The sequence below is a fragment of the Pecten maximus genome, chromosome 3, assembly GCF_902652985.1.
Source record: "Pecten maximus chromosome 3, xPecMax1.1, whole genome shotgun sequence".
NCBI lineage: Eukaryota > Metazoa > Mollusca > Bivalvia > Pectinida > Pectinidae > Pecten > Pecten maximus.
Genome location: NC_047017.1, coordinates 46,092,894 through 46,116,911, shown reverse-complemented (window position 1 = coordinate 46,116,911; position 24,018 = coordinate 46,092,894). Strand labels below are relative to the sequence as shown.

General features: G+C 33.3%; 1 protein-coding gene across 2 annotated transcripts; it reads right to left on the bottom strand.

The window, feature by feature from the left end:
* Nucleotides 1–3,882: 3,882 nt before the first annotated feature.
* Nucleotides 3,883–23,705, bottom strand: LOC117324335 (leucine-rich repeat-containing protein 74B-like). Of its 2 annotated transcripts, none has more exons than XM_033880130.1 (12): nucleotides 23,573–23,705; nucleotides 14,598–15,104; nucleotides 14,102–14,286; nucleotides 12,504–12,611; nucleotides 9,500–9,593; nucleotides 9,134–9,183; nucleotides 8,488–8,655; nucleotides 8,035–8,229; nucleotides 7,674–7,769; nucleotides 7,228–7,485; nucleotides 5,921–6,000; nucleotides 3,883–5,424 (listed from the first exon to the last, which is right to left on the bottom strand). In XM_033880130.1, the coding sequence occupies exons 2-12, from the start codon at nucleotides 14,968–14,970 to the stop codon at nucleotides 5,229–5,231; spliced, it is 1,803 nt and encodes a 600-aa protein (XP_033736021.1). In that variant the 5' UTR covers nucleotides 14,971–15,104; nucleotides 23,573–23,705; the 3' UTR covers nucleotides 3,883–5,228. The 2 variants fall into 2 exon arrangements, with proteins under 2 accessions (XP_033736021.1, XP_033736022.1); XM_033880131.1 differs by lacking the exon at nucleotides 23,573–23,705 and adding an exon at nucleotides 18,372–18,703.
* Nucleotides 23,706–24,018: the final 313 nt, after the last annotated feature.

Below are 24,018 nucleotides of genomic sequence, written 5' to 3'. Positions count from 1 at the left end.
TGTTCTATGTCTATACGTGATCGTATGTAATTAACCTATGTCTTGATAAAGGGGCAGATTAATACGCATCCAACGAACATTTGTTTGTTAGGATCCAGTACCTATATTGGATTATACCGTCGTTATTACTTACTAGACCCTATAATAGGGTATATATATGCATATATAATCAAAATGTATGAATGATGTGTGAATATGTTTGAGTTACCTCCTTTAAATGTTAGTTATACATATATTTTTTTTCATTTCATAGTAAATTTATATATCTAATTTTATATTTATATAATACACTTGCCACCATAGGAGAGAATTGATATAGGTTTGGCTTGTTATTTATTCCTTTTGACTAATACCATCAAATGTCAATAAAATTTGTTGAAATGAAAAAAAAAAAAGAGTTCTTTCCCCGGTTATATCCTTATTTATGCCGATTATTCCGATATCTTCAACAGAAATTATTAAGAAGACAGAAATCGAAATCTAGTGTTATAGATATATTTGATAATGTTCTATTACGAAATAGTTTATGTGAACATAACAAATCTAAATATTGTTGTTTTTGTAGACAAAAACAATAACTAGTATCACATATAGTCCCTATCAAATTGGTACTTTAACGGTGAAGTTCTGTAACTAGTAAAGCATATCTTTATTGAATGGCACTAAGACGAACTAAACATCAATTCCAGCGTTGAAATAAAATAAGATAATGCCGATTTAATTTACGCTTTAATAGTTCGGTAATTGTAACACATTATTACATACAGAACGTTACAGAGCACATTCTTATACAGCTACGTAATATATTACATATGTAATAAATATAAAGACTTCATATGTCATAGAAAAGTCATGGTTAAAATAATGGCTAAGATCATAGTAAAGTCATAATTAGAATCATGGCCAAAGTCATAGTTAAAAGAGATTATTAAAAATTAATCATGTTTAAAGTCAAAATTAAAGTCAAAGTTTAAATTATTGTTAATGTCATAATTAAAGTCCAAGTTAAATTCATATTAAAGTCATAGTTAAAGTCATAGTTAAAGTCATAGTTAAAGGTAGGGTAAAGTCATAGTTAAAGGTAGGGTAAAGTCATAGTTAAAGGTAGGGTAAAGTCATAGTTAAAGGTATGGTAAAGCCATAGTTAAAGGTAGGGTAAAGTCATAGTTAAAGGTATGGTAAAGCCATAGTTAAAGGTAGGGTAAAGTCATAGTTAAAGGTATGGTAAAGTCATAGTTAAAGTCATAGTTAAAGTCATAGTTAAAGTCATAGTTAAAGGTATGGTAAATCATAGTTAAAGGTAGGGTAAAGTCATAGTTAAAGGTAGGGTAAAGTCATAGTTAAAAGTATGGTAAAGTCATAGTTAAAGGTATGGTAAAGTCATAGTTAAAGGTATGGTAAAGTCATAGTTAAAGGTATGGTAAAGTCATAGTTAAAGGTAAGGTAAAGTCATAGTTAAAGGTATGGTAAAGTCATAGTTAAAGGTAAGGTAAAGCCATAGTTAAAGGTATGGTAAAGTCATAGCTAAATTCATAGGTAAAGTCATAGTTAAAGTCATATTAAAGTCATATTTCAAGTCATAGTTAAAATCATGTTAAAGTCCTTGCTAAAGTCCTAATTGACATCATTTTAAAGTCATAGTAAAAATCATAGTTAAAATAATGGTAAAGTCATAGTTAAAGGTAAGGTAAAGTCATAGTTAAAGGTATGGTAAAGTCATAGTTAAAGGTAAGGTAAAGTCATAGTTAAAGGTATGGTAAAAGTCATAGTTAAAGGTATGGTAAAGTCATAGTTAAAGGTAGGGTAAAGTCATAGTTAAAGGTATGGTAAAGTCATAGTTAAAGTCATAGTTAAAGTCATAGTTAAAGTCATAGTTAAAGGTATGGTAAAGTCATAGTTAAAGGTATGGTAAAGTCATAGTTAAAGGTATGGTAAAGTCATAGTTAAAGTCATAGTTAAAGTCATAGTTAAAGGTATGGTAAAGTCATAGTTAAAGGTATGGTAAAGTCATAGTTAAAGGTATAGGTAAAGTCATAGTTAAAGTCATAGTTAAAGTCATAGTTAAAGGTAAGGTAAAGTCATAGTTAAAGGTATGGTAAAGTCATAGTTAAAGGTATGGTAAAGTCATAGTTAAAGGTATGGTAAAGTCATAGTTAAAGGTATAGGTAAAGTCATAGTTAAAGGTATGGTAAAGTCATAGTTAAAGGTATGGTCAAGTCATAGTTAAAGGTATGGTAAAGTCATAGTTCAAGTCATAGTTAAAGTCATAGTTAAAGGTATGGTAAAGTCATAGTTAAAGGTATGGTAAAGTCATAGTTAAAGGTATGGTAAAGTCATAGTTAAAGTATGGTTAAGTCATAGTTAAAGGTATGGTAAAGTCATAGTTAAAGGTATGGTAAAGTCATAGTTAAAGGTATGGTAAAGTCATAGTTAAAGGTATGGTAAAGTCATATTTCAAGTCATAGTTAAAGGTATGGTAAAGTCATAGTTAAAGGTATGGTAAAGTCATAGTTAAAGGTATGGTAAAGTCATAGTTAAAGGTATGGTAAAGTCATAGTTAAAGGTATGGTAAAGTCATAGTTAAAGGTATGGTAAAGTCATAGTTAAAGGTATGGTAAAGTCATAGTTAAAGGTATGGTAAAGTCATAGTTAAAGGTATGGTAAAGTCATAGTTAAAGGTATGGTAAAGTCATAGTTAAAGGTATGGTAAAGTCATAGTTAAAGGTAGGGTAAAGTCATAGTTAAAGGTATGGTAAAGTCATAGTTAAAGGTATGGTAAAGTCATAGTTAAAGGTATGGTAAAGTCATAGTTAAAGGTATGGTAAAGTCATAGTTAAAGGTATGGTAAAGTCATAGTTAAAGGTATGGTAAAGTCATAGTTAAAGGTATGGTAAAGTCATAGTTAAAGGTATGGTAAAGTCATAGTTAAAGGTATGGTAAAGTCATAGTTAAAGGTAAGGTAAAGTCATAGTTAAAGGTATGGTAAAGTCATAGTTAAAGGTATGGTAAAGTCATAGTTAAAGGTATGGTAAAGTCATAGTTAAAGGTATGGTAAAGTCATAGTTAAAGGTAAGGTAAAGTCATAGTTAAAGGTAAGGTAAAGTCATAGTTAAAGATATGGTAAAGTCATAGTTAAAGGAATGGTAAAGTCATAGTTAAAGGTAAGGTAAAGTCATAGTTAAAGATATGGTAAAGTCATAGTTAAAGGTATGGTAAAGTCATAGTTAAAGGTATGGTTAAGTCATAGTTAAAGGAATGGTAAAGTCATAGTTAAAGGTATGGTAAAGTCATAGTTAAAGGTAGGGTAAAGTCATAGTTAAAGGTATGGTAAAGTCATAGTTAAAGGTATGGTAAAGTCATAGTTAAAGTATGGTAAAGTCATAGTTAAAGGTATGGTAAAGTCATAGTTAAAGGTAGGGTAAAGTCATAGTTAAAGGTATGGTAAAGTCATAGTTAAAGGAATGGTAAAGTCATAGTTAAAGGTATGGTAAGTCATAGTTAAAGGTAGGGTAAAGTCATAGTTAAAGGTATGGTAAAGTCATAGTTAAAGGTATGGTAAAGTCATAGTTAAAGGTATGGTAAAGCCATAGTTAAAAGTATGGTAAAGCCATAGTTAAAGGTATGGTAAAGTCATAGTTAAAGGTATGGTAAAGTCATAGTTAAAGGTATGGTAAAGTCATAGTTAAAGGAATAGTAAAGTCATAGTTAAAGGTATGGTCAAGTCATAGTTAAAGGTATGGTAAAGTCATAGTTAAAGGAATGGTAAAGTCATAGTTAAAGGTATGGTAAAGCCATAGTTAAAGGAATGGTAAAGTCATAGTTAAAGGTAGGGTAAAGTCATAGTTAAAGGTAGGGTAAAGTCATAGTTAAAGGTATGGTAAAGTCATAGTTAAAAGAATGGTAAAGTCATAGTTAAAGGTAAGGTAAAGTCATAGTTAAAGATATGGTAAAGTCATAGTTAAAGGTATGGTAAAGTCATAGTTAAAGGAATGGTAAAGCCATAGTTAAAGGTAATGGTAAAGTCATAGTTAAAGGTAGGGTAAAGTCATAGTTAAAGGTATGGTAAAGTCATAGTTAAAGGTATGGTAAAGTCATAGTTAAAGGTAATGGTAAAGTCATAGTTAAAGGTATGCAAAAAGTTTCAGAAGAGGTGAAAATTCGAGGACATTGTACTGTATCCTTCACGTATAGAATAACTAAATTTCAAAGATATTGCTTTCTAACTGTCAATGTATGACGAAGATAAATCTCATATATCAAAAAGATGCAAAAGTTGTTCTTTTTCAAGAAAAAGATATTTTAGTCAAAAAAAAAAATATACAAACAAATGATGCCCTGAATATTCAATATTCAATAGAAATTTTTTTTTTCTTAACTTTTGGAAAAATCTCGAACGTTGGGTCACTGAAGAAAAGACCTTTACTAAGGTATGTGAGGTTATCTTATATCATTTTTGGCGTGTATTTTGTATCATACCTGGTGACGATACAGTTTAAACATCATATTATTACGAAGGTTGCAGAAAGAATATACATCACATAATATGTAGTTCATTTTCTAGCCTGCACTTAAATGTATACATACTATAAAAGTTTATTTTTTTTACTGTGTAGACATTTTCACTATAGCAGTACGACCGCAATATGTCCTTCTTCACAAGAATTCCGACGTATTAGCGTATGACCATTATCTCATTTTTTATAATAAAGTATCGTGTTCGAAGGCAATAAATACGACAAATATGTAAAAATGAATGTCACCATGAACTCGCATGGCGCTAGTTGCATTGTTTACAAAACCCCTGTTTTCATCTTTCCTTAGCCTATTTCAGTCCAGCTCTTGCATCATTTGCATAATAACTTACTGTAACATAAATGTTATCGGCAGTATGTACATATATACGGTTTATATCAATGACCGGAAGTCAAATGTTCGTCATGCTCAACAACTCGTACCATGCCATCATAGCCTTCACCTTGTCTGTGGCAGACATAACATCTACTTACAGTACGATGTATACAACAATAGAATGTCACATGAAGGTGTCATATTTCCTGTTTATGTTTCCAGTGCTACAGACTTTAATACTTGTGTCATTTATAAAATTAGCCACTCCTTTGTACTTTCGTATGTAGACTTCAGCACAGGTCACTTCATTTTAACCTGCCATCTAGGATCCAAATGGAAAAGATACAGTCTTTAGATTACAATGCACATATATTTCTACGCTATGTTTTCTTCTTTTTCTCTTTTTTCTTTTTCGCTTTAGCTGATTTGGGTTTCGCCCCGGAATTATCTAATTTTGGAGAGTCTTTCGATTTAGGTCTATTTTTATTTTTGTCCATTACGTGTCCTTTCTCATCGACATTTCCGGAAAAGCTCACATGGGTGCCATCATTGTTTCCATTTTCTTCAAAGATTTTCCTGTAAATCAAATGCAAAAAATAAATATTTGAGACGCGATTTCTCATGCTCATAATATATATTTTATTTCTGTCAATCCTTTTTACTTTCTGATTTCGTTTTTATGTTATTGTATTCCGATAAGTCGGATAATTACCAGAAGCCCAATACATTGACAGTAGCAATGTCCGTAGTGTTACATACTTTCTAAGCGCAATTCGCCATTTTTTAATTGTATTCTATTGAAAGGAAATGACGAGATAAGTATATTATGAGGTATGTAGTATGAATTTAAAATATAACTTTGAAAAAAATACAAGCAATTGTTCTTGAATACAATGCTTGCCAGGTCAATATCATTCTCATTGTGAACTCTTTACTTTGAGTTACCTCCCTTGAGCAATATTTAAAGTAAGCGTTTCCCACCCTACGTCATAGACCTTGGCTGTATTTTATTCATACGTTACCCGATCAAAGTACACCGAGATGTTAATTTTCATTGTCTACTAAATCTTACCAGTAACAAATGAAGCCATCACTTTCCAATGATCGAATCAATACAGTCATGTGTTGGTCGGGAATGTCAATGCCAGATCCCTGTAAAATATTAAAATTAAAACCATCAATCTATTTTTACGAAAAAAAAATATTTCCATACTCTTAAGAATTTCGAGTATGTGTATTGAAGACCTTGAAATCCATCAATAAATATTTTATTTTGAAATTGATAGATCTACTGTTTTTTTTTTTTGTTTTTTTTTTAAAATAAACCATCAACAACAATGATTACAAACTAAGTAACATAAATGAAAGCCAATTTAAATTCGACAAGTTTGTAAGTGAATTCAGTACAGCACGTGATATTTAATACAAATACTTCAATTCAGTGATCATTTACACATATATCTATAGGGTACGATAATGTTTTTATATCAAAGAGGGCCGTGGGGGTTTGAAAATGGTGGTCATATCTGTCGTGTAGTGTAGCCAGTAATTCCTAACACAATACAGGTTTTAAAGACTACAATATTGTAGCTGTTGATGTCGATTGTACACCTTCAATGATAATCTGACCCTTGTCAAAAGGACTTATCGAGTGGTACGTGTGTTATTTAAAAGGACTTAGCGCTTGGATCTGTTCCAGTACTAAATGAATTACACTTATCCATAAAGCGCCCCATTGAATAGGATTAAAGTCCCAGATTTGGGGGATCAAAGGAAGCCCTAACATTAGCTGCCAATACTCGTCATATTGTTTTATTTAAGGTCTATGGTTGGTTTTTCAAAACAGTAGATGATACTATGCCAAAATCCGATATTGTGAAATATGATATTGTACAGATATTTTGACATCGTTCACGTTCCAGAGGTTTGGTGTAGTTTTTTTAATTGGACCTTTCACTGTCGTTTATAACTTATATATTCCTTTCCTTGTGATTTTAATTATCTAACTTCATGTTTGAAAATTCCCGATTCTGTTGAAATAGATAAGTCTTTGAGGTATTTGTTTTCAAATCACTGTGGACGATACCCGATGTAAAAGTGTCAAATACCTTAAGAAGTGAGATATCTAAAGATAATGAAGATAAACAGAATTGTTTCTTAAAGCAGGATAGCATAAATAATCCTATTAGCGTTTGTCTTGTCTCTGATTCTCCTACAGTAACCACGAATTCCTTAGTAAGGTATATAGCTACTCCTGTAAGGTACATGTATGTGTGGGACTTTTTTTTTTTTTTTTTTAAATAGATCATGTCCATTAGCTATCTAATAAAATCACATATCAAAGTTAAATATATCCGTGTGTTTAACGTGTTTATTTACCTTGATAAGAGTTTTGAATTCTGAAGCATCTATTTTTACTTTGTGTTTGCAATTAAAAACTTCTTCTAAGACAACTCCCGAAAATTCTGCATATTTCTTAAACGTTTCAATAGGATCTCGTCGAAATGCACTCAATCTGGCGTAATTTCCGTTTTTGGGATGCATTTCCGGAAGGACGCCTTCGTTAACAACTCTCAGACCTCTGCTTTCTGCTAGACGTGTTTCGATCTCAGCAAATTCTATTTTCACCATCATATTCTAAAAAGAAAATACAACACCATGATAATTTGATGTACTCAATACACCCCGATCATTATGCTGCTTTGTTGTATTTAACGGAATATTGAATGTGTATCCATAATACATTGCGTAGGTAAGCGAAACTTTGTTCATATCAATAATTCACAAACATATGTTTTAATTCTAAAAGTATGTCTGATACTTACACTGAAGTCGAGAAAAGTTATTGCACTGTTTTCATTTTGGTCAATGGCTTGAAGAATCGCCATAGCTCCATTAGATTCAAATGGATTGTTTCCAATCTAAAACAAAATTGTAATTCGTAAATATATTTACTGCTAAATATCATTAACATATTGATCTTAAAATCTAAACATCACAAGAAAATAGGAATTTCATCATTTCAAAAATACCGTTATGAAGGCAATAAAAAGAAACACAAAAACAAGTGAGGTATATTGTCAATATATAAAACATTAACCAATAAAAATACTTGTAACACATATAAAACGGTAGAAAATCCCAAACAAGTGATGAATCCCCATTGGTAATACCCGGATGTGTTACCTTTAACGTTTTAAGGGTGTCGTTTTCCCTGACCCCCGCGGCGATTGCCCCAGATGCCTCGATCGGTATCCGGTTAAAACTGATATCTAGTTCCAAGAGAGTGCGGTTCTGTTTCAGTGCCACACCCATCGCCTCCGCCCCACTCTTTCCCAGACCGGCCATCACAAGTTTGAACCGCTTCAGCCCTACATTTTCCTACGAGGTAGACAAGAGATGAGATATATTCATCATTTATATTTTTGATATTAGTATTCAAATAAACAAATAATGAATATTGAAGTTTATGCGATTTGTTATTTTCTTTGTAAGGTGTACATTGATATGAGTGATTCACACCTGTATGCCAATCAAACAATATAAGACTACATCAGATAGATGTAACTACTTGCCAGGATGTCCAGCTATGATATAATTGAAGGAACACACTTAATTATACTAACTAACTGTACTGACCTGTAAGCCCTGACATAAACAGATTGCACCTCTTGTTTTAAACTGGTTCCAACTCAGATCTAACACCTCCAGGTTCTCATTGTCTGTTAGAGCTTCCTTCAGCCACTTCGCACTGTTTTCTTCCAAACAGTTATTGGCAAGAACGAGCTCTTTTAATATAGGATTTCCCTGGAAAACAAACAAATTATAACCTTATGGAAACAAAGGTAATGTGATAATGTATTTCTTGTTGTTTTCTTGACAAAACGAAACAAATGAATATCTATACTAGAAATATGAAATTCAGATGACATAACACAACTAAGCTCTAAATGATAAACAACACCTAAGACCATGCGCTCATTAGAGCGTATGAAGTTTTAAAAGATAAATGTATCGTCCTTGTTTCAGAGTGAATTTCTTTCATAGACATATTGAAAAAAATCGTGATGTCGACGCATTGGAACCGTATGGTATATTAAACAAAATATTAAGTAAAAATCAAAACAAATAAAGAGGAATATATGAGCAATTAAACCGATCTTTTGGTAATAATCATAAATACTTTTAATTCGAAGTTCCCCTAAACCACCGTGTCCCTAAAAGATACATTATAATACCCTCTAATGTTAAACCATTCATGTGTTAAAACGGGAGAGACACGTACTTTAAGAACTTCATAGAAACACTGGCCTGCCGAGTCGCCGATTTCATTTGCTGAAACAAAAGCAGAAACCAAATAATTGTTTACGACAAAATACATTGTTAAACTGTTATATTCATACCACATAATTATCAGTTGAAAAACTGACATTACGTAATTTAAACTTATAAAGCACCGATTGCTTAATAATTACAATTACTTCATCGATAGCAAAGAGGGGTATACATTCAGATAATTATCGGAAAATTCAATTACTGACAAGTTTAAATGGATTTTAATCAGCAAATATGATATGTTGGCTATTTAGGAATGTTCTTTCTTAAATAAAAGGACGCCTGTCACTTGTAATTAAGGCAGGTCTGTACTCACCAGTAAGGTCGACCTTGAACAGGTTTCTGTTTCCTTTTAGGAATTGACATAACGAAATGGCGCCTTCTGTTCCAATTTTATTTTCTGATAGCACCTGAATAACATCAAAATAGATTATTTCTTAAGATATTCAAGTAATACAATATATCGGGCATATCTGATATGCTTAGCCTGACATCTAATTACGATACAGGGATTTTGTCTTTTTCGACAATTCCATATATCTACAATCGAGTGCATTGAAATGAACACGCGAATGACTGTACAGTGTAGGCTATACCTAACTCCAGACGGACGAGATTACATTGATATCCAGTTTTTGTTATAGAAATATAACATTGAATGTACTTTACATAACGAATTGATAACTTGTGTTTTGTCCTTTTAAATCTAGTTAAAAGTATACAATTAGGAAAAACGGTTCTTTTAAACTAATTTCGTTCTCAAATATTTGAAATGTTAATGCTGCCAAATGTATCTATTCAAATGTTGTCACAGTATAATATAACTGCTTTACCGACTTCAAGGATATGCCAATGGCTTTGTGTGAATCAATGTAATGTATTGATTTAATACACCATTTATTTTAGCATTGATTTTATTTTTCGAACTGTAATCGTTCCGCAAAATTGGGACAGTAAATCGTTCGCGTTTCTCTTTAAATTAGGTTTATCCAGTTAAATCTAAATGCGCCAAGATATGCATACAGTACGTGTTGAGTCTGAACAAAGTTATTGTGATTTATATATATTGTGTTGTAAGATTGAGCTAGCATGGTTCCAATGTATTAAAATAGTGTAGCATACATTTGTAGTTAAATCATCTTTCTAATGGTAAAGAAATAATGTGTGTTTTGATAGATAGTTGTTGTTTTTAATAGAATTACAAGGTATCAGGAAAAAGAATGTAATGTGTTTAACATCTTAACTAGTTTAGGTCTAACTCTAAAAATCGAAACAACTCATTGACACACGATACTTCGAGGGATGATTGATATGTTGTGAGCCTCGTATTGAAGGAGGTACTCAATGATGTTCTTTTTAAGTCCTACTATTCTCTGACTACATAGGGCTGTGTACCCAAGGACTGGTCTCATTTGGTTAGTTTATATCGACGAGGTAGCACTCTTAAGTAAACAAGACAAGCGGATTTTGCAAAATGGATAAAATCGGTGAAGAAGCAGTTATCTAATATTTGCATAAAAATGTTTAACATCTAAGTACAGTGTATATCCATAATAATATAGTAGCAACACTAGGGAAAGATACTCCTTCGTATGCTACAGTGAAAAGGTGGGTGGCCGAATTTAGCGCGGCCGACAGAGCCTCGAGGATGACCCCCGTCCTGGACAGCCTGTCAATGTTGCAACCCCAGAAATAGTCAATATACTTCATGATATTGTTATGACTTACAGACGAGTCACAGAAAGATATATACCGCGTCCCGTTATAAACTGAAATTGACTTGTAATTAGATAAAAATGCTCAACATTCATACATGCATAATCTATTATAAATGACATTATTTAATGACATGGCAATTTTTGTGTGTCGGATAGGTAAATGTAACTGATATGTATATTTAGAATTGTCGAATAACTCGTGTTAGCTAGCGATCTCAGATTTAACGTATGCAATCTGGCATATTTTGTTACCTGTTTTTGTAGCGGAACAAATTCAAAATCTATTCCTATTTTTCACATTAATTTTTAGCTCCAATCCACATATAAGTCGTTTACATTGTATGCGTTAACGCTTTATTGGAGAGGCGGCATTGTGAGTTTAACGATCAAATAATGAATGAGTAAGCTTCGACATGCCCCCAAAGGTCTGTCAAACAAAACGGCCTGTAGAAAATATCTTATCTCCAAATATGGCTACATCATAGTTACAAATATACAGATATCGGGCCGGCATATGGCTTCCCATTATATTGACACGATCCACGTTGTTGTTGAATTTGTTCACCGATCCAAGGGGCACTTTGTCAAATTGTAAACAGTTTCAGACATTTAAATATCACCACTTGAAAAGATATTCAACAGTTTGTTTTGGTTATAAATATTACTTTCAATATAATTTATATTGCTAAAGTTTGTATATCCTTTATATATATAATAATTGTATGTGTGTGTGTGTGTGTGTGTGTGTGTGTGTGTGTGTGTGTGTGTGTGTGTGTGTGTGAGCATTCAATTACCCATTCTTATAGATCTACAAATAAACTCCGTGTATGTTTACGTAGATATGGAAAACACGTGAACTTATTGAAGTTCAAACACACCGATTCATCAGGAAAGAAAGTGATGATAAATATTCTGCATTACATACCGATCGTATCCGTGCTAAATAAGTAAACAAAAAAAATGTCTTTCAGTAGATCTGATAACGACATAGTTAAGCTCGATATTTCCATCATGTGTCATTCAGCAAGATATAGGAATGTAATATCTGGTGTGTAATCTATATCAGTGTTCTAACCAACGCGTGGAGTTTAAGTTGATTTGTAAAAGTAACAATAGTGGAATTAAAGGTATTGTTTTCATCCAAAAAAGATGATTTCACAGAATACGAAACTAATGTATATTGTTAAACATAACAATGTATCTCAAGACAATATAGAATGATTCCTGTTTCATAAAGTGGAAGGAACACTTTACTCATAGACTGTATAGAAATATCAATGATGTTAGTTGTATATACAACTTTTATCTGCGATTATCGCCGTAAGACAACAGCAATGTTTGACAGAGATGTAAATTGTATATACAGCTTGAAGTGATTTCCTTAATTTACAACTTAACACTAATCATAAATATTGAATAAATATGGAACAATACTATATTGCAGAAAAAGTCATAGATTGTACCTGTTGTAAATGGCACTATTGACCGAGATATATATTTATGACAGTACACCTTTGCGTGTTGTGATGTGTGTTGTTTCTGAGGCATTTTAAACAGGTTAAACAGGAGTTTGGTTACATCTAATAAAATATCTGCTCTTACCACTTCTGTTAGGAACAGGTTTTCCCTTAGCACTCTGCAGAGACTTTTGGCTCCTGTTGCGTCGATACCATTCCCTTGTAGATTTAAGATTTCTATGTTTGTATTCGTCTGAAATCAATTGACAGATATTTCGTTAAAATGCGTTATGAACACAGTATTCATATAACTAATTGTTTGAATAGTACTCGGATTCCAGTGGAAAGCCATCTATGCAGAAATATCTTTTATCAACGAAGTTATCATAATCATCTAAATGTTTTATTCAAAGCCTGAACAGATGTTCTCTGGGGTGACGAGCAAATCGTTGACGTGATGTAGGTAAGCATGACGTCATATGAACGCCACGTGAATGTCATGTGACCAGAATGTATCGATTAGCTTGAAGTTGATGGTAAGGCACATTAAACACTTTATATACAAATAACGAAGCTTACATCTCTTAATGTCAAATGGGATGTTAAAGACGATTTTAGTTTAGTATACTTTTAGGAAATATATGACAAACGGTTCTGAAATGATCCTGACGAGACTGTTAAGATGGACATGAATGAAATATGCATATAAAAGATAACAAAGGTTTGAGGTAAATATTCGTGAGAATATCCACATTCAGACCTGTTCCTTGTGTTAAACTTAACTATTGTAAGTCTCTAGTGCTTGCATAAATTACATTGTCGCATAACATACTAAAAGGCAACATCATTTTTCTTTCCATGTATTTCATTACTGCAAATATGCTTCATTTCACAATAGCTAATACGAATCATCCCCTTGTCAACTAAATATACTATGCATATCAGTGTGTGGTATATTTGCATTATCCTAAATTAAAAGAATAAAAAATATACGTCAGTGACCAAATAAAAAACTTGAACAATATTATGAGCGGGTTCTGTTGTTTGTGTAAGGAAGTGAAATATAAAATATATCGCCATAAGCAGTGTGGAGTGAAATGTCATATAGAGGCTACAGACATAGGACAGGACAGAACATATCAGAAATGTGTCTCGCCTCAAATATACAATACTTTATTCTTATATAAAAGTTGTATTCATCTATGTATGTCTTTTATACAATTATTTACGTAAACATCCCATAGTTATACAAATAATCTATATTTTACGGTTTCTACAAATTTTATATCAAATAAGATAAAATCTCAACAAATATTTCAAAACAAAACAATACTATAACGCTATAAGCAGATAACTCCAACAGCCTTTCGACTAGTAAAGACATCTGGAGTTCTCAAATAGACTGGTACAATTGTAATTATACAAATAGTATGGTAGAATTCAAAAGTTCGGAAGGTTATTTTACCTCATTCATTTAATAAAGTTTACGATATATTAAGTGTATACAGATCTACAGTGCAACTAACTTTGGAAATTCGCTGGTATTGACACCTAGGAAATATAAACGCATAAGTATTTTTTGTCTGATTTACGTTCAACTAAATATCATTACACCCTTAATGCACAGCCGGTATGGTCACCGGCCACATTGTTTTATATTCGTTTCCACATAGACATATAATGGGACAGCCGCTGTACCACAGTGATACACACACCTATGGGGATTTGCTGATCAACACATACCTCCAGAGGGATTGATATTGCTTTAATTCCAAGTGGTCCTAATCCATGGAATCTCATTTTAAGTTCTCTCTGTTCCAAATTTTTCACAAAATATGACACTGGACTTATTCCCATATCGTTGCACACTTTGATATATTTTGTCCTTCCTGTAGTGTCATGGTCGGTCTTGGAGGGATTTAACCATTCTGGAAGAAATGAGTTTACAAGATGTTAAAATTGAGCATTAACACTAAATCAAATTCATACAGATGCATGGCTACACAAGAGGATGTATATCTCTCTATTTTGACTGTTATATTACATAATGATAAGTAATCCTTCAATTACCAACATATAGGTGAAATTCTCAAAGCCATCAAAGTTAGATGACTAGATAGCTGGGAGCCGTTTCTTACTAGCTCAGCTAAGAGGGGAGTAATAGTCTGGCTAGCATGTGGTCCTGGGTTCGATTCATACAGGAGCATTTAAGAAATTTATAGGTAAAGTATATACTTACGATCATCGTCTATTTCGAGATCCGTGTCGAAATCGTCGGTAGGAATCGACAAGCTCCCATCACTAATGGAATCGTCGTCGTCACTGTTCACATCCTCGAGGAAGCATCCCCCATTGATTGCAATATTAAGAGTAATATCGTCCGAGGACACTTGTTGCTGGTCTGGTTTTGGTTCCTGATCCGATCCGTCCGAATCGTTGGCGGCTTCTGTCATGAAAGCCTGTCGACTTGGTCCTCGCGTACCAGGTCGCGGAATATACTCCTCCAGTGTTGGGGGTTTCGGTGTCTCCTCCTCCTCTCCTTCCGGATTTTCAAGAAGAGGAGATAACACCCGTCTCTGAAGATCGGAACCGACGGATAAGTAAGCCGTCATGGCAACGTGTAATTTATATCGTTAAAAGGTGTCAAAATGAAGATATTTCTCTCCTTGAATCACTTCTTCATCAATGTCAGCCAACCCATCGGGCCGACTTGTCTACGTGTTTCCCTCGGGACTCATTCTGTGGTCTGAAAGAGGCAATTGTATACGTATATATTAGATCCAATGGAATATGAATAGATGGTACTGTTATCGAAACCTTCCGGCGGATATCCCCGCTATTATCTACAATACACTAGTACCTTTACACACGGATGAAGCGCTTACAGAAAACATTTGTATAAAGAAATTATATTAAATTCTTAAGCCTTTTCATCACATCCTGTCACCTTGATGTTATTACATGTTTACTTGACACCTAGAAATTTTCTTCCACTCTCAATATTGAATAAAATTGATCCCTAGCATTATTACTTAATATAGCGTCACAGTGAAAGTCTGTCAACAAATGAGAATATCCTCACACCTGACACGGTGTGCTATCTATCAGCCTTTATACAGATAATCAACCTTCATAAGACAACCTGTCCTAACCGAGTTTACATAGCAACTGTAATACTTATTGAGCCATGCTAGGAAATGATGAGTTCATGATAATCAAGCAGAATTTCAAAACCAATATATGGTTCATTAGTTTGAATTAAGTAATCTCCTAACGATTTTTTAACAATTACAATCCAAGACATCACTTTACATCGATAAAATTGTCGGCGCAAATCATCCAGTCGCGATTTCCTGACATATCTGAAACGTTCGTTCGGCGGTGTTAATTGCGATGTCGCGTGATGACATGGTTTTAAATGCGGTACAGCATATTCTGTGGAGGCCGTTTTCGGTTATTTGTGTATTGACATGTAATTGATGTTATTTATCATACGTCACTACCAGTCTCGGTGACATATTGATGGTTTCTGTGTTGGTTTATTGACGCAGTCGACTCTGATTAATCCCTCTGTGTCACATCTAATTATGGATGGTGTTCATAATGAGATATGGAAATTACTAGTGGAGAATATTCTGTGAAATTATCGCCATGTAGAACTATTTGATTCCATTCCCAGCATCAATATATTTAACTCTAATCTATATTTAAAGCAATCTTGTACATTTGCATTTTGGCATACATGAAACTAATACCATATTGATAGTATACATCAAGAAGAAAATTTAGTAATTTAAATGTAAAAATAAATTCACGTCACGTATTATGAAATAACTGCTATACATGATACTGATAAGTATCTTATTCTGAAAAGACAAACAGCTAAGAATGCGATTAAGAACAATACAATATCATAGGAGATAATTTATTGTTTAACAAAAACGCACACAATGCGTTTATCGCTTGTTGATATTATTTGGTAGTAAGCTAAGTCATATAAATCATTTAGTGACTGATGTAAAACACTGTGTTTCATACTGTTTAAGGTTTGTATAAATAGCATATCCTGTGATATTTTACAAGCATATAAATCATTATTGGCTGCAATGGAACAAAAGTAACTTGACCGATTGTTAATAACTATCATGGCTATCCATGGATATTGCTTTTGACAATCAATTTCTTAAGCTACATATATCTGTTAATTTCGTCACAACATGCGTAAAATGCAAGTTTCGGGAGAACACAGAAAGCTCCTGTGGATCAGACATATTGCACAAAATAACCATGCCGTTATACTTAGAAGTGTCTATAGCAGGTAGTGCGAGTTCTTATTTGACTTTATAAAAGCATAAGAATCTATAATCTTTTGACCTTGAAATGCAAAAGGCGGTGTGTGAATTATATTTCACAAATATGGCATACAAGGGGATTTCAATAACAACAAATGGCCATATAAGATACTGTTTAGACATTTGAGCGCAGTAAGAGGAATTTTTTCGAAACAATAGTTAATGGTGGGATTTGAGGCTATTTTTAGAAATGTGCATATTTTACCTCAAACTCTGCGGTTCTATTTTTCCTAAAGAAGGGCTTCTTGCTATGTTCAGAGTTCTTCATAGTGACAATTGATAATTGAAATACCTCCCTATATCACATAATTGTTTTATATTAGTCACAGCCACCATTTATATTTCAAGGTCAAAAGAGAATCGATGTTCATGCAAATGCTCGCACTACCTGCTATAGACATTAATTTTGTTAGTAAAACGGCATCAATGTGTCTGATCCACATTAGCTTTCTTTGTTCTCCTGAAACTAAACAAATTAAATGTGAAAAGCAAGACTCATGGATATCCATGATACATATAAACAATTGGTCAAGTTACTTTGTTTAATTGCATAACATTATTGATTTAAAGGTTTGTCTAATATCACTGGATTTGCTAATTACATGATCCTTAATCATACGAGGGGCAACACATCACATATACACCTTGTAGCTACAAGAGGCAACACATTACAGATACACCTTGTACCTACGAGGGGCAACACATCACAGATACACCTTGTAGCTACAGGGGCAACACATTACAGATACACCTTGTACCTACAAGGGGCAACACATTATAGATACACCTTGTACCTACAAGGGGCAACACATTATAGATACACCTTGTACCTACGAGGGGCAACATATTACAGACACCTTGCACCTACCAGGGGCAACACATGACATGGTACACCTTGTGCCATGTATCATTAAACTTAGTTATTATTACCTATATCCTAACACGCATCCTTGGGACAAATACGTGTATATACCAGACCTTTGATAAAAAAAATGTCTAATGTAATCATACAAATGTGTCCTTGATGTTTTTACGTTTGTTCAATGTTACCATAAAACATGTGTTTCGATTGAAATATGATAGCGAAATTGTTTGACATTGCCTTCGAGCTGTAAGTTGTTTCTTTTTTTCTAGTTTTGATGTGCTGGACAGCAAGACAGTACACGTTCGAGGAAGAATAACATACACTACATAGATCATGGAACACGACATTGATCCGTTCAATTACCGGGGAAACATGCATTAACTAAATCGCCAATTAATGAGGAATGGCAATAAGAAAAATAAAATGATTGAAATACCAGTTAAAATCAAAATACAAAATAGCTTAATAACTGGATAAATGTATATATATGTAATCATTCATTCTATATAAGTGTACATTTCTAATAAAGTCAAATAATTTTTGCCTGGCCCTGTTAACGGTTATAATCACGGATAACACGTGTGAATCCAACCTTTACTAATCAAACTACACTAGAAGTGTTGTGTTCAGGTAGATACAGGTGTGTCATTCTGTCGAGTGTCATTGTTATGCAATTAACATACATACATCAATATAATTGCTGGTCTCTTTACACTTTCAATGTACCATTTTCTACATAAGTCAATTATGTATATGAACGTAGCAAACACAAGAGCTGAACGAGATCTTAACCTACCTTTGCTGGATTCCGTACCTTATCTCAAGGTAATGAAAGAAGAAAAGGACACCTGGAACCATATCTCTCTATGTTTACACAGGGTATTCCCAAACTTGCTGCTGATATCATGTCAATCCTTTAACTTTCTCCGAGTAATATTAGGATATTTATCAAATACTCTACCCTAGCAAGTCCTTCTGACATTCCTTACAGTATTCCACATTTATAAATACCGTCGTCTGACGTAGGTAGGTAACAAAGACCCCTGTATATATACATAGACCAGGCCCCTTAACGAGATGTATGCACATAAATATATCCTTTATAAACATGCAACACCAAACATTAAAACATTTAACTCTGGAATTTTGTACAAAAATTGATAAATCGATAGATTGTGTGGAGTCAGCAGCGTGTCGTGTTCGTGCAGCATGGATCAGACTGTATGTCAGTCACAGGTAGGTCTAGATCAATGTGCTTTAACGCTCGCTATGAGTACACCACGTGGACAGTTACCTCCAGCTCCCTTACATCCCAAACAGGACCTTTAAGCTAAACTTTCGTCACATAAACAGTGTGGATCAAGTCTGGACGAAATGTTTGTCTATATCTTATAAGTGGAGACGTGTTGGTTTACTTACGGGGAATATTATGAAAGTAGATCAACATACAATTTATCAGTTCTAGTTGTAAAGGCACTATGCAGTATAATAGGCACTGGTTTATAATTGGTTTTAAATTAGGTCCGTGAACGGTGATTTATCGACTTTGAAGTATGTGTAACCGATAGGTTTGTCAGTGTTTTATCATACGCTATCGACTCGATACTAAAAGGGAACACGAATATCGGATCTAAAACGTTTACATTAATCTCAAGTACTACTGAGAGTGCGTCTCTGCATGTCTAAGTGGGAACAGATACATTAAAACAACAAGTGCAACCCTATTTGTCAATAAAAACGTAATTCTAACTTAAAATCGATAAAACGAGCGTAAATATGAGTAGACCTTCACAGACAAGTCTAGATGTTCCGAAAGGGTTAACGTCTTCCGCTGTATCGACAACACCCGGCATGTAAATCTAGGTCACAACCTTGCAATGACATGTTCTTAAAATGAACAACGGGATGGATACATAAAAACGGGTAACAAAACCGAGAAAGTAACACCGCAAAGGGATATTCCGCAACAAGACCATTAAATAAATTAATCAAATAAATGTCATATACGATATCATGTACTTTATACTCGATATCATCTCTTTTTTGTGAAATTGTGAACAAATTATTGTATTGAATTTGAAAAGATTGATGCATTAATTGTGTTTTATCTTATTTTCCCTCAACGATATCATGAGATGTGGTAGCTTGTAATAACAGTTGGTACGTAGCAGTATAGCTTATGTTGATTTTATTTAGTCATCTGATATAAGTGACCTCAGTGATACTGGTTCCTGAGCAGGTAGCAAACTTACGTAAATTATTTCAAAGGCTAATATTCCTATCTTCTTTTCTTTCTTTTTTAATCATTCGTTTTCGTCCTTAATGTGAACATCGTGATAATTCGCTAGATATATGGCTAATTGCAATCCTTACGATAATCACGCTGTCGTCCAATGAAAATATAAGCGAAGTGGCCCTACGCAAAATAAATCATGTTTCACAGTGATCGCGCCGCCCTTACAACAATAGGTGAATCTGTGTTATAGAAGTAACACGGATAAACCCGGTCTATTGTTAATCTTAACTAACCTAATCCTAAGGATCACATAAAGGTTATTCCCGATACAAAGTATAACCTCGTATCGAAATATAATTTGAGAATTTGTTCGCACAATTTAATCTCGTCTGGTCATACAGCTCTTTACAAAAATATTATCAGTTGTTATTTTACCTTCTCATTTAGGAATTGAGAGACAATCCACATTTTAAACAAACGGGTTATGTATTGCGACGGTATATATCTACAGGTACCTGCGGTATACGGCGAGATAATTTACTATGTTATGCCATATTTCTGACAATATATTATTGAATAATGTGTTATATATCTCATATTCTACCTGAAATTATCCAATATATCGCCAGGATTCAAAGGTGAATACACATCTTTTAACAATAACTATTAAAATGATCTTCATGTGCTGTCGTCAGAATTAATCATACCAACAAGTCGGTAGATTTACTAAGAGTCGAATATCGTGAGAGATAGTAGAGGGTAAAATATTCAGCCTGAGTATCGATCCTAAGGATCAAGTTTATTGGATCCGATAACCAAAATATAACGACAGCCAGTGGATGGTATTTAAACTATTGAAATTTAAGGAGAATTTGGCACCCGGCAGAATTATTAATGGTATATGGAGAATAGTGATATACGCGGTATCTTTTATCTTAATACATTACCTATACATATCTAAAATGATAACGGCTTTGGTGATTAGTGAGATTTCTAAACCAACGCAATTATTCTTCTCTTTTTTACAAATACCATATATAAAGTCCCTGTATTTTAACAAAACACTGTCCGGAAAGAATACACACCAAATCACATTAATTGGTAAATTATTTCATAAAATGGTAAATACAAAGTAGATACCACATGGAACCAAGGAAAAACAGTAAACGGAATAAAGCATTACTTCAACAAATTGTCACACAGAACAATCAGCTTTCGACCTTGTAGTGCAGTCGTATTGTTTATAATGTTCTGTTTAACTGAATACTCCTCATGTGACTCAGCACTCCACCATCACGACTGCTAATTATAAATGACTTATTTATAAGTATATCATATCGATAGCATGGCTTTATATGAAACTTCAAAGGTTTCGCGAAAATCCCTGAAATGGATTTGTGACATTTATATGCAAACTTTGACATGACCATTTAATTACGACAACGTATTAGATAAGCTCTGTAGAACGCCGAGAGCCTTGAACATGTGGACATCAGAATTGTACTCCTAGTTGGCAGCAGCCATTAAGCCCTGCTATGGTCCACATGAAAAACGGCCATCTCCCTATTGGAATATCAGATCCTTTAACCCTGCCCTCCTGATCCACGGTATGGGCTCCATTGTGTCCTGGAACTGTCGTCGTAAGCTACATAATGGGTGCCATTTGAGTAAAAGATAGGCCTTTTAATGTTGTATATAAAACAGTGTTAGAAGCGCACCAATACGTAAGCTATCCTTTGTATATAATGATATATAGGTTTAACAGCTGACACAGTCTGGTGATTTAACCTAGGTATCACTAGGAGTGATAATAGAAACATCTTACACTTACTCGGGAGGGGCATGCATACTTAGGTATGTTATCAAAATAAAATCATACTCATTTTCATATTATATACCAGGTATTTATCTAAATCATCACAAAGCGAGCGAAGTCCAAAGTTTGTATTAACATGAAAAATATATTAGATTCCGGAAGGATCACAGCCCATTAATTGTGTTTGAATTTACGCCAACTTTTGAACATGGTGTTTATTTCGAAGAAATTAATTATCTAAATGCAACGCTTACTGTGCATGTATATAGCGTTATTGAGGTTTAGTATGAATGATGTGTCTCGTTATTGAGGTTTAGTATGAATGATGTGTCTCGTGTATATAGCGTTATTGAGGTTTAGTATGAATGATGTGTCTCGTTTTCATACAGTCTATGCAAATAATAATAAAAATTCGAACTAGATATTTGATTGCCTCATATATCATCAATTTATCATAAAAATGCAAGATATGTAATTCATATATGTCAATAACCATTAAATTTTCATCCATATCGTATTTCCATTCAGTCTAAAATTGAAACTCAAACGTAATCTCAAATGAATGGAAACGAACAAAAGATACACTTTACCCTACTATGTAATATTTAGCGAATATTGCAGAATCATGATTTTCATATTTATAATTTCTTTTAAAATTTCCTTGTCTACTTGGTATGCATTTTAGTCTGTTGTTCCTGTGGAATTTGTGATGTCATTTAAATGTGGACAATGACGTCATAACGTGACATCTGCAACATTCATACTTGAACCCACACCCCGAAGTTTCCTGAGTTGTAGTGATAGCATTACTTTTTTTTATCTTAAAGAGTATCTGGTGAAATAAAGTGCCCAGTCTGCTCAAACCCACATGAAATGGAAACAAACATAAGATTGTTATCACACAAGATTTTGCAGACCTGGATTCTAAACCATCAACATTTTCTCCCTTTTTTGACATCAATGCAATGTGAAGCATGTGCAGCTATTATAGAGCGAAGCCACAATTAAAACAATGGTACAGCGAATCACAGCTCCTCTCGTAGTGAAAGTCTTTTCATAATATATCTTATATAAAGTGTAAGACTCAACAAACTAGTTAAAGTGTACACATAAAATGTACTATAACATGAATTATTACCTTCTTATCTATCAATTGAATTATTTATTCGTGTTTTCATGCAAAGGTAGTTCTTGATTTCTAAAATTATTACAATTTTGTATTAAATTTGAAGAGGATCTGTAGTTACGAACATGAATACTTATATTCAGAAACACAACATCACTCTCCTTAACACGAAAAATCCTAAAATGATTACTTATAAACATGATTATCTGGAGAAAGCGTCACATTTATATAACACGTGCTGTGATGACATCCCACTGGTATCACTGAGGCTAAAGTACTGTGTCGACTAAAAGAATGTTATTGATATGTTATTTTTTTTCTATTTTTCATATCAACATTTGTCCGGCCCCGTTTGCTTTCATCAAATCTTACTATCGTTAATGCTTTATATTAAGTCTAATCAAGTGAAGATATAAATAAGAAGTAAAGATTGATCAAAAGTCATTAACAGTTACAATAGATATGTCTCTCCTATGTTGAAAAGCTACTTAGTTGGTTAATCATGAGGTATTATTTTGTATATGTCTTATAGATGAATAATCTAATATCCTCATCTTGTGAATATTTATTTATCTGTACGAAATTGTGTTCGATTTTATTATTTCAGGTAAATTTGAATTAATAATATTAATTTGGTACGTAGGTAAATATTTATAATAGGTGATACCTATTTTACAAGCAGTTGTTTGTTAAGTGTGTATATTTACATATGTTACTATCATGATAATCTCAATTAACCGTATGAGACCATTGTATAAGCATGTCCGTACCCATTGATTACTTTGTTTTAGTGGGTCAATATTTGCTAGGGTAACTTACCTTAAATAGAAGAAATGAAGATTTTGTTGTAAAGCAACACTTTTATCACAAAGTCCTCGTTTCTATGTAACATTTGGAATAAATCACATTTGGCTGTTGTCGATTCTCCGTCACCTCAATATACGTTACACTAGAGCCCTGTACGATTACACCACACTAGCGGAGATCGTATCGAAATCTAGGTCATGTGACCAAACGTTCGCAGCTCAATTCTAATACAGATATACAACATATAGAGTTATTAGTACGGGCCGATAATGAGACGACGTGTATCGATAACGGTTAATTCCACTGAAGATTAACAATGGAATTAACACGGGGTCACACGGATTAAATACTCAAGTAAATAGATGTATACATTTGTCCTTAGTACCTGTTAGATCAGTGGTTTACCACGTCTAATGACAAAGATTAGTGTCACGTGACCTTAAAAAATCCGATACTTA